The sequence below is a fragment of the Chiloscyllium plagiosum genome, unplaced genomic scaffold (genome assembly GCF_037043375.1).
Source record: "Chiloscyllium plagiosum isolate Xiang-an unplaced genomic scaffold, Cpla_swu_hap1 HiC_scaffold_1, whole genome shotgun sequence".
Classification (NCBI taxonomy): Eukaryota; Metazoa; Chordata; class Chondrichthyes; order Orectolobiformes; family Hemiscylliidae; genus Chiloscyllium; species Chiloscyllium plagiosum.
Genome location: NW_028270139.1, coordinates 63,292,319 through 63,304,792, shown reverse-complemented (window position 1 = coordinate 63,304,792; position 12,474 = coordinate 63,292,319). Strand labels below are relative to the sequence as shown.

The window sequence follows — 12,474 nt, the reverse complement described above, 5'->3', positions numbered from 1 at the left end:
ATGGATAGTGTCAGACAATGCACTGCAGTTCATTGGCAAATCATTTTGAAATGTGTGATAAGTGGGGAGTGACCCATATCACATTGTCAACCCACTATCCACACTCACACAGTCCAGCAGATCTTGCTGCCAAATCTATAATCATCAAATCTCAAACAAAATTTCGGCATTGCTTTGTTGAACTTTTGCACAGCACCAATGGAGAAGAGATTACCATCATCAGCATAACTCATGTTCAGCACCTCAGTGCGAATGACAGCACTTAGCAATCAATTATCTAACTATTCTGAGATGTTTTTTTCAAAGAACGAGGAGATTGAAAGAGATACATGTCCATGAGCAAGTAGAAAGTTTACCACCAATATGCATTGAACAGAGAATGCAAGTCAGAAATCCAGTGACAAATATCTGGCACCAGCAAAGAGTTCTAAAATGTGCAACCAGTCCAGATCAATTGAAGTCATTAATAATCATGGTGCTGTATTGTGAAGGAACGGAATATAACTCAGATCAATGTGTGATGCACCAATCACTCGTGAAGACGGTGAGGAAGAAAACACTGATGGTGATTGTACAGTGATGTTGAGTGACTGCAACAACATAACTAATTTGTCAAACAAGTGCAACCAAACATAACAGATAGCTCTCCAGACAGCTATGTGATCACTAGGTCAAGACAGTTGTCAAACCTCCAAAGCAAACATTGAAGTTTGAACAAAGTTAAACTTTGCTAACTCCTTTTTTATTTGTTTGTATAATTATCAAATTGACAATGTGTGCCTATGTACAAACATATAAGCCAGTTTTGGTTTATTTACTTTGTTGTGTCTCACAGCTAGTCAGTATATCTTTAGAGGAGAAAGTGAAGGCTGCAGATGCTGGAGATCAGAGCTGAAAATGTGTTGCTGGAAAAGCGCAGCAGGTCAGGCAGCATCCAAGGAACAGGAGAATCGACGTTTCGGGCATGAGCCCTTCTTCAGGAATGAGGAAAGAGTGCCCAGCAGGCTAAGATAAAAGGTAGGGAGGAGGGACTTGGGGGAGGGGCTTTGGAAATGCGATAGGTGGAGGGAGGTCAAGGTGAGGGTGATAGGCCGGAGTGTGGTGGGGGCGGAGAGGTCAGGAAGATGATTGCAGGTTAGGAAGGCAGTGCTGAGTTTGAGGGATTTGACTGAGACAAGGTGGGGGGAGGGGAAATGAGGAAACTGGAGAAATCTGAGTTCATCCCTTGTGGTTGGAGGGTTCCCAGGCAGAAGATGAGGCGCTTTTCCTCCAACCGTCGTGTTGCCATGGTCTGGCGATGGAGGAGTCCAAGGACCTGCATGTCCTTGGTGGAGTGGGAGGGGGAGTTAAAGTGTTGGGCTACGGGGTGGTTGGGTTGGTTGGTCCGGGTGTCCCAGAGGTGTTCTCTGAAACATTCCGCAAGTAGGCGGCCTGTCTCCCCAATATAGAAGAGGCCACATCGGGTGCAGCGGATGCAATAGATGATGTGTGTGGAGGTGCAGGTGTATTTGTGGCGAATTTGTGGTGGAAGTGTACCTTGGGGCCTTGGAGGGAAGTAAGGGGGGAGGTGTGGGCGCAAGTTTTGCATTTCTTGCGGTTGCAGGGGAAGGTGCCGGGAGTGGAGGTTGGGTTGGTGGGGGGTGTGGACCTGACGAGGGAGTCATGGAGGGAGTGGTCTTTTATGTTCTAAAATATATCTTTAGAACATAGAACAGTGCAGCACGGGCTCTGGCCCTTCAGCCCACCATGCCTATTGTTTCAAAAAACACTCCTGGATGCGCCGAATAAGTTCTGCCCCATCTAAGTCCCTAGCAGAATTTGGGAAGTTAAAATTTAAGAGACACATGACATCATCGTGCCATATGGCCTAGTGTTACAAAGGTCTCAGACTCCACCCTAACTGGGGCACCCTGAAGCATGACACACTGATAAAAACATGCTACTGATCGTAATTGAATAGCTTAGTTTTTGCCAGGCACTGAAAGGCCAGTGGCTGTAATATATGGTGATACCAGGGCTTTTATAAAAGTCTATTGAATCTTTCAGTACAACATTATGGTAATCTAGTTCTTCTGTTAGAGAGCTAACAAAGTGATTGCCTCATCAAGTTCAAATACACTGGTGAAGGAAAAAGCTGACATCGAGGTGGCACATCCTGTTTCAGTGTGTAGGAGTAGATACAGATAGATAAGCAAAGAGCACACCATTTCAACATCCAGCATTTGCAAGTCTCAGCCACATATATTGATGAGGGTGACCTTTCACCTCGAGTAACATTCAGTACAGCATTATAGTTTTGAAGGAGTTGTTGCAAGCCTCTCGATAGGTCAGCTTACCTGGTTCAGCAAACAGTTTAGTTCTGTAATTTTAGCTAGGTATGTATTCATCAGAAAATTAGCTTACAGTTAGCTTATCACCAATTGGCTGCAGCAAAGATTTTGAATATTTTCTTCATGCAGCTACATCTGAGTCTGACTAAAACACTGTGTGGTTGATTAGATTAATGGGCCTTCATGAGTAAAATCAAGTGGAATATTATTACTTACTAACCCCAAGAAAAGGTAATGTGACATCAAACACACACACTTAAATATAGGGATAAAGGTAAAAAGGGGAAGAATGTCTAGTCTAATATGAAAGATCATGAATAAGCTGTTTAAAAATGTTTTAGAGGTATCTGGTCTCAGGTTAAAATCTTAGTTGCTTAATTGATGATTTGTACCTTAGCAGTAGTGAAATTTGGAACTATCTTTGAGTTCTCAATGAATACATATTCCTGTAATTTGTTTACTTTTTCACCAGGCACAGTTTTCAAGAGGTTGGGAGAAATCAGGATGAAAAAGAGCCAACCTCTCAGTTCTGTTATTACTAAACAATTTTCATTCTTCCCCTGCTCAAAAGGATTTGCCTGAAATATAGTTCACTTGTGTGTCTCCATGCCTGGATTGTTTTTTTTTCGACCTAGGCAACCTGCAAGCAAATTTCATCCTAATCAGAAACGTATAAATCAATCTGGCTATAAATATAGGAATTTCGGTGCCTTTTTACAATGATGCTAATTTTAACTCAGACTGATTCTTGTTTATTGGTGGTTTCATGAGCTTGGTTCAACTTGCTAAACACTGCTACCTTCTGAAGTCAGTGCTTTTCTTTTTTAGAAGTCATTTAAGTCTATGAAAGGTCCTAGATATTACAGCAGATGATGGAGGGTTGGAAGATTTGAGCTATAGGGAGAGGTTGAATAGGCTAGGGCTGTTTTCCCTGGAGTGTCAGAGGCTGAGGGGTGACCTTATAGAGGTTTATAAAATCATGAGGGGCATGGATAGGATAAATAGACAAAGTCTTTTCCCTGGGGTCAGGGAGTCCAGAGCAAGAGGGCATAGGTTTAAGGTGAGAGGGGAAAGATATAAAAGAGACCAAAGATGCAACTTTTTCACGCCGATGGTGGTACGTGTATGGAATGAGCTGCCAGAGGAAGTGGTGGAGGCTAGTACAATTGCAACATTTAAAAGGCATTTGGATGGGTATATGAATAGGAAGTGTTTGGGGCGATATGGGCCAGGTGCTGGCAGGTGGGACTAGATTGGTTTGGGATATCTGGTCGGCGTGGACAAGTTGGACCAAAGGGTCTGTTTCCATGCTGTATATCTCTATGACTCTAAGTCCACTTTTACCACTATTGTAACAATGAAAAAGCCATAGTTTCACCTTTAATTTTGGAGCTACTTAAATTTTCTACATTTGAAAATAATGCAAGACAGTGCAAAACATTTTTCTTATTAATATAATGTTCTAAATAGTATTACATTAGAACTGACAGAAATTTCTAATTGGTTATCTGAGCAGCATAATATAAAGTAAAGGATAAGTTCACAGACTTCATGCTCCCAGCAAGGAGCTGTACAGCTCAGTGTTGTAGCTCCGTAGCACTGTAGTGCTATTTCAAATGCATCCTTCCTGAGAGTTCCAGATGTTAAAACAGTTTCTGATACAACGTGCAGTCACTTTTTGTGGTTTTTTAATGGAAAAATGTCTTGATAAAAATTCGGAACTAGACAGATTTTCTTCAATACTGAAAAAGTTTAGCAAAACTCAATTCAATCCAATCTCAGGTCAACTATTGCATGTGCTGTGGAACTAACCACTACCAGCTAAAGACTGGGGTAGAGTGCTGCCACCAATTATTTTTTTCTACATGGAGTCCAAAGGCCTATTTGGTTAATCATGGCAGAGGATGCCCTGTTTGTGCATCTTAATGAGAGAAGCACTTATCTTAACAAAATGTAGTTTATTACATGATAGCTAGAGAGACAATCTACATTGGCTAGTTAGATGTAATAACAATGACTTGCAGGAGTTAGGATGAAACAACTACATTGGTATCTCATTCCCCCTAGATTGTATAACAATGTCAGATTTGTGTTGAACTTAATGCAGTCTCCAACAACCTTTCAAAAGTATTAGCTTATACAAGATATTTCCCCCACAGCTTGACATCAACAGGTTCTACCAAAATCAAATCAGTTGAATAACTAACTTCCCTGGAGATAGCCTTGGATTTGTTTTCTAATTTTGTGTTTTTATCACATTAATAGATTTGTATGAATAGGTGTTTGGCTATTTTATAGATGAAGTATTTTTTTCTCATAGCTGAGCATTGCTTATGCTTGTGAGGTTTCTTTGTTCCACTGACACTGCCTCTTAAGATCTATGGTTTGGCCTACTCTGAATGCTTGCTGTCATCTGTATTTTTAGAGTTTTTATTGTTTAAAAAGAGGATGGATTCTGTTTTTCTCCTATGTTTGCTTTTCTCTAAAGTACTTCCTGGTTTCTGTTTCCAACAAGATTTGAATAGCTTTCTTTAAAGCCATATCTTTTTTGGTACCTAATAATTCTTACAATATGTCATTATTATTTCCAACAGCAATTCTGATTCTTATGAATTCAAAGCTCAAAAGCTACAGTTTGCTGCTAATGTGCAGAGATCATTAGTGAAACAATCTATGAATTCCACTGAATACCAAACTCTTCTGTTAGAATGTTGCTCTTTCAATAATTTTGCTTGCTCTTAGATTAAAGCAATTGTCAAAAGTATCTTCAAAAGTATCTGATCTTTCTTTTACATTTTGTCAAATTTAAACATGACAGCTGTAGACCCTTCTGAATAGTGTATTTGTTTGCGCAGATTTAAAATTTAATATGTAAGTTTTAAACAATTCTGTACTCAAAGAACAGTTTTCTGCAAGATGGCCAATCATGTGTTCTATGTGGCTCATGTCTGATTTTAAATTTCTGTGAAAATATTATTTCTCCTGCCATGTCTTCTTAAAGTGATAACCTATTCTTCTTATTTTGCAACTTCAGTACTTCAATGCTGCTCTATTCCCTCTCTGCTAAATGGATTTTTAATTCTGTACTGTAGCAACGCTATTTTAACCACGTTGTTTTTCAAGCTTTTGAAGCAATCCTGTATAAGTTTCTTCTTAAAAAAGTTTCAAATTCTCTATTATTGTGGTGTTGCATTATTTCAATTATTTTAAAGCTTTAACTACAATGCTGTTTTTGTGCACAGCTTACTAGGCATCTTCTTGCAGTCAAAATGCTGGATTTCTTCCTCCTACAGCCAGGATGAAGATTTCCTGATTTTCTACAGGCCAAATAGATTCTTTGCCTAAGTCAAAGCCAAATACACAATTTAAACTGCTCTTATAAATTTCTAAATAAAACTTTGTGGCTGTGGCATTAATAGATCTTCCTGCTAAAATCCATAGAAACTCGGAGCAGCAGTAGGCAATTTAGCCCTTTAGCCTGTTCCAACATTCAGTATGATTATACCTGATCCTCTACCTCAATTACATATTCCCATTTTCTTCCTGTACCCCTTGATGCCTTTGATATCCAAAACATTAACCATCTTCTTCTTGAATCCATTTAAAGATCTGGCCTCCATAGCCTTCTGTGGTAGAGAATTGCATAATCTGAATGAAACATTTTTCCTCACCTCAGTCCTAAATGGCCTCACCACGTCCTGTGACGGCGAATTCTGATTCCAGACTCCCAACATGGTAAATCTCCTCCCTACAGCTCGCTTATACAGCTCTGCTAGAATTTCATACAGTTAAAATCAAAACCCTATTCTTCTTCTAAACTCTACTGATAGACCTTGTCTTCTTCATACTTTAAATTGCACTTTTGATATATTAATTCCACTTCTGATATTCTAGGGTGCTGCAATCTTAGTATAAATTAAATTTATGGCCCCTAACTTCATTACAGTTGTTATGTGGTAGTGTGCACTCACTATGGCAGGAATGCGCATTGTGAATGGTAAGTACTTTTCTCTTCATGGCTATCTTTCTCAGCCTCATCCTTTGCAACATAAATTTACAGTCTTTTCCCTTACCTAACAAGGTATTTTTAAAACTTTATTCACATAGCTCCGAAATAGTTGCTTCCTAGCTGAACTTTAAACGTGCTTTTTGAAGGACTCTGCACCAGCCAAATGTAACTTTTTTAAGCTCTTACTGCACATTGCTATTCCTGTGCCTGTTATCACATGTGGATGGAAGGCTTTAGCCTGGGGGGTGCTGTTTTCAACTTGTTGTTCCATCACAATTTACGATGACTGCTTGTTTGTTCAAATGCTTGGAGCTGCCAACTGATGGTCTCCATAGTCTTAAAGCAGTAAAGTATTTGGTGAATTCACTTGTCTTCCAAATATTTTTGTCCTTTGTCCGATGGATTTTTTTCCACCACCATTACCTTGTGGCATTTAAGCAGCAATGCCTGTCACGGATCACTATGTTGCATGTGCTCCGGTACAACAACTCAGCCAATATTTGGTAGAGAGTACTGCCACTAATTCTCTCCTTTCCATCTTGACAATAAGGGCTTATCTGACTAACAGTGATGAAGGATGAACTACTGATGAGTCTTGTTGCACACTTGTGTTAACAAGATGTAGATTAAGGCAATGTGTACAAGTTACACTCAATGTTCCCTCTCAGCTGTGTGGCTGCATGCACAGCCTCTCTAAGGGTCCATGCCTGGCAACCAGTCTGTCCATGCCATTCACAGCTTTTACTCCTGGTTCTGGAAGTCACTTTGGTGCACAGACCTCAGAGCTCTGAAGAAAAGAAATTAGTGGAATGCTAGTTACACTGAATAGTTGAATATAACAACTAGTTCTATCACAATATACTGATGAAACATTGTCTCCATAGGGATTTCAAGCTGGACTCTTCTTTACTCAAAACTATACCACATCACTAGGTTAGTTGGAGGTTAATGCAGGCTGCAACATTCACTCTTTTAGAACTTCTACTTTATACAAGACTAACCTTTGGCTTGCGCAAGAAGCATATTTATTTTAGCGTCTTAAAAATCAAATTCCCAGGTATGCGAATTGCAACTTAAATAAGGTATGACTTATTGTACAACTAATGCCGATGTTCTGAAAGCAATGCTATAATGCATCAGGACGCCAAGGAAGTTCTAATCTATGCAGAAATGCAGTATTTGTGCATGAAGTTTAAACTTAAAATGAATAGTTTTAAATTCTGGGCCCGTCCCAGAATTGTCCGATACTGTTGTCAGCTTTGGAGATTTGGACTTTAAACTTTGAATTTACTCTGGAATTGAGCGAGGATGTGCTCTCAATTGTTGATTACAGAAATCGAGCTGACAATGGTTATAAGAGAACGCGGTATAAAGAAAGGTTGGAAATTTATTTCAAACGAAACCTGAACAATTCACAGTCCCACATTCCACCACAATGTCGCAACAGCAATTAAGCATTTGAAAGTTAAGAATTAGTTTCTTTAAACAAGGACTTTTAACAGCCCCATTCAAAGGACCAACCAGAACACTGCTACCTCGTTGACTTTAAGGGAAGATGCTTAAGCGGGTGCTAAAAACAGCATGTGGCTACATCTTGAGATATCTTTACGACGTTTCTGCCCATGAATTCCTATGGGGTTCGCTCCGGGATAGGAAGTCCGGAGTACAGTGTCAATAAAACAGAAGGCTACACTTTATGTCTCAGTCAGCGGCAACCATTGCTGCCATCTGGATCATTCAATGCTTTCAACTTGGTTGCTCTTTGTTTATTGCAATTTCAGGTTAAAGTTCAGTGCTACTTGACTGTCTCGTGAATCAAATATGCCTTTCAAACTTACTACACAATCAACGTGCACCATATATCTATATTACCAATGCTGTCATTTTATTGTGAAAGTAATTGATGATGTACTTAAGAAGTGTTAAAACTATTACAAATGAATTACAACTGATTTGTTTGCGTTGGCCCTGCTTTTTTAAAAAAAAAGTCTGATTAAATCACTCTTAAAACTTTGAAAGCACATTGTACGTTGTTAGTGGATTGTAGAAATGTAGCTAAACTGTGTGTGCACTTCCTTTTTTGAAGACAGGAAGATATGCTATTGTGACAAATCTGGATCAGTGTGGACTTTTTCCAGAGGAATCAAAAACTTTTCAATACGAATAATTTTGATTCTGTGCAATAAAGTATGAGTAGTCTAATTTAAATCTCCCTGGTACTTCCATTGACTGCACACTTATTCAATCTCAAGATTATCCAAATTGCTGTTGTTTCTGAATAATTTTTTATTGTTTATCCCCTCAAAAAAGCAAATTCTATTCGCACATTAATGAACTTTCATCATTTTAATTTGTTTCGAACCTTGTTCAGATGCACTTTGGCTGGACACAACATAAACAATGTAACTTTTTTTTAAAGTTCCCTTTCTGTGGCAAAATGGTTAAAATATCCTGCAACATCACACTCAGATCTAGCAAACAGATCTGCTCATGGACATTTCCAACTGATGATAAAATGTTCTAAGTACAATTAGGAATGTAATGTATACTTTCACCCCTAAAACTAATTGTTGATAGCTTTGCTGATACTGAACTTTGTTCTGCATCAGCCTGTATTCTTGAGCATCCTTAACCAAAAAGAAAACAAACCTTATCCCATTTGCAATTTTTAAGACATTGTTGACACATGACACAAATTTAATTAGAAGGTATTAATTCTTGAATGAAATTGATTTTGTAAAAAATATCAGATTTCAATCTGGAAAAAAATAATATTCATGCTCTCAAGCACCTGGGTTGCACACAGCTGCACAAACATTTACACTGCTGAATATTCTTCATTAACACATTGCCTACAGATGACTCTTATGTTTGAATGCACAGCAATACTCAATTAAACTTCAAACATAAAAAAAGACATTCAATAAATGAAATGGTAACACAATAGTGTATGTGAAGCACTTCTTTCTATTTCACACATGATCTCATCAATTACACATTAGGAGAGCAATTTCTCTCATCTTCATGTAATGAGCAGTGCCATTCAGTTCCCATCATTGAATCTCTAATGCCAGACATTATGTGGCATTTCCATTAAAAATGTTTCTGAAGTTAAATTCCAAAGAAATACAAACACATTGTTTCAGTTTCCAATCCATAACATTCACAAACACATATTTTAAAACAACTTATTTGAAAGACACTGAACAATTTTAGATGTTATTATTGGCTGTGTTATTAAAATTCTATGAAATATAAATGTCATGTTAAGAGAAACTGGAAGCAGAACAGTGCTCCTGGCAGGGGTGCCATTGCGCATATGTGCAGGGGTCACAGAGAGTAGCTTTCAATTCAACAAGCCTGCAGCTTGACCTCTGACTCCTTGGAAAAAAATGGGCCAAATGATGTGCTCACCGCACCAATCATGTCACCACACTCACTAGTGTCAATTTACCTGATAACTTGCCTCAAGCCAAAACTGCCGGTTGATAGTTCCAGCCATGGATGATTTCAAGCTCAGTCAGCTTTGCTGTGGATAAGAATCAAAGCCATAAAACTGTGGCTACATTCTAAGACTGAACTGAAGCAATGGAGAATACCAGAAATGTGATATAATGGTGGAAAATGACGTCACTGTAGAGATGGAATTCTTTAAGTTGTTAGGATGTTAGCCTGCCATGTACAGCCACTAGCACACACAACCTTTCACTCAACACGTTCATAACTGTACAGCTATAAATAGAAAGAATTTCCACTCAGCTTAATTGGTAATATACAGGTATGCAGAAAACTTATCTTCCGAAGACTCCTTCCTCAGTAAAATTCCCAGCACTTTTTTTTTAGGCAGAAACATAAATCCCATTTCTTCAGCACCTGGTTTACTGAAGTTTTGAATTGGATAAAATACAACTTCTGCCAAACCTTCTATAAATTGAGTCAGTTAAAACTATGAACATATTGAATTTCAATTCTGTAAGAGTTGTGACAGCATTATTGAAACCACAACTGATAGGTTTCAGTCACTTTGTTGGACGCAAACCTAACGATGTCAGTCGCCAAACAATTACTGATAATCCCCAGTGCAAACTTAGCGTATGTCACATTAAAATTATTTGCATTTTTAAACGTCGACACAAAACTTTTTTTCCTCTCTCTTTTGAAAGGAAGAAACGTCGGCACCCAAGTACGGTTCAAGTTTGAAAGAGCGAACCTTGATGGTGAGCCCTTACCTTCGGGGTTGGAGCTGATGAAGACTTTAATGCTCCTGCTGCCCGGGAGATGCTGAGGGAGCGCAGCGACTGCTCCAGTCAGCGCCGCCCTTCGGAGCGCCGAGTCCCGGGGAGAGGGCAGCCTGGAGCCCGGCACCGACCACATCAACATCTTGACAGCGATGGAAAGGAAGAGGGGCGAAAGCGACAAGGAAGACGTGGGGCGGGCGGTTGGAAAAGGAGCTGCCGTGAAGGGAAAGCGAGCAGGAAGCGGCTGCACAGTCCTGGGCTGGGCGTCTGGAGACCGGGATGCAGCGGGAGCTTGCAAATCCGGGCACAGCAATCCGACTACTTCAAAACCATTTAAACAATTTAAAATAAAACTGCTAGGAAAATTCTCTGGGCTGTCTGAATCGGGGTCCAGATAATTTCAGACCGAAAAAAAAATGAGAACTACATTTTAAAACCAAAAAAAAGACCAATGAAAAAAATTCTTCTCCCGGAAAGTCAGATTGGCTTTTTGAGGGGTGAGAGGGGGCAAACTGTCTTTTTCGTCAATCCCAGCCGCTGGGCTGAAAACGGTCGGGTTACCTCCCAGGGTTTCAAAAAGGGTTTCTGCTCTGAAAACAGCCAGAAACTTAAGAGAAAGTGGCAGCCCAGACACAGTGAGAGAGGGAGAGAGGGAGGGGAGGGGGAGATGGAGAGAAATGAAAACAAGCCTCTCACACAGGACAGGACAACCTGTTCACGCCACCTCCCACAGAGACAGAAAGAGCATCCTCACAGGAGGCTGTCAGGTAGTGGAAGGGGGCAGAGAGGGAGAGGGTGTTGAGGAAGGGGAGTGAGAGCAGGTTGTTTTCCTACCCATGAAAAAGCGGGAAAGCTGCTCCCTTCCTGACTCTCACACTTGGCAGCAGCTGGCGCCCGTCTCCCTCCTTCCCTTCCTCTCTCTCTCCCTCTCCTTCACACACACACACACACGGAGCTCGTCGTCCTCCTCTGTCTGAGGGTTACATCAACCCAGATCCACAAACTGAGATTAATGCTGACTGCCCGATTTCTGAGAGAGAGCAGTTACCGAGCGCTGAGAAGTAACCCGCCCTCTGCCTCTTTTTTTTGTATGTGTGTTGTGTTTTGGAAGCGAGTATGCTCTAGAGAGAGAGAGAGCTCCAGTAACCTCTGAACGCCTTGAGTGAAACGAGCGGCGCACAGATGTTGTGACCAGAAGGTCACCTGTATCGTCTGGCAGATCGCTGAGAGCAGTCACATTTCTAGATCGCTTTGACAGTAGGGCAGAGAGAAAAAAAAACAAATCATCTCCGATTGAGGAGACGCTGGATCTCAGAACAGACTGAGCTTTTTCGCTGAGCTCCAGCCGGTATAAATGGGATCGGCTTCAGCAAAGCCACATGTGAGCCCAGCAGGTGCACAACTGGAGACAGAGACACATCTATCATCCACAGCAGTTAATTTTCACATTCAGATCGCTTTGAAATCTCTTCATCTCTTCTCACATTCCAGTGAAATTTAATTTTTAATAAATGTAATCAGTAGAAGAGCTGTAGGACACAGATGGTAGCTTTGAGTTAAATGTCACAGGGAAAACATTGAATAACATATTTCAAACATCTGTCAGCATTTTTTAAAATAAATGACACGCACACTGAGGTAGGCAATGAAAACAAACAACATCTCGTTCGTGCCAAAGACAATGGTGGCACCTTAAACTGATAGGACAGGAACAGTTTCCGTCTCTCTCCCAGAGCATAACACTATGAACTTCAGCTCTGTCGATTTTAGAGGTTATATAAGAAAATCCCAAGGAAACGGAGGAATATGACCTCATACCAAAGAACAACGTAAATTTCACATCTAGTGGCTGGCATTTGGCTGTCTGTTGAACTTGGATGAACCCAATTAGCCTTCA

General features: G+C 40.2%; 1 protein-coding gene across 3 annotated transcripts in view; it reads right to left on the bottom strand.

Moving 5' to 3' along the window:
• Positions 1 to 11,774, bottom strand: part of nwd2 (NACHT and WD repeat domain containing 2) — a 124,033-nt gene extending 112,259 nt beyond the window's left edge. For 2 of the 3 annotated variants that reach the window (XM_043693346.2, XM_087987092.1), the window contains exon 1: positions 10,569 to 11,774. In XM_043693346.2, coding sequence (XP_043549281.1) covers positions 10,569 to 10,719 — 151 coding nt within the window. In that variant the 5' untranslated portion in view covers positions 10,720 to 11,774. The remainder of the gene's footprint in view (positions 1 to 10,568) is intronic. The other variant, XM_087987108.1, reaches the window with a different exon arrangement.
• Between the last annotated feature and the right edge of the window lie 700 nt (positions 11,775 to 12,474).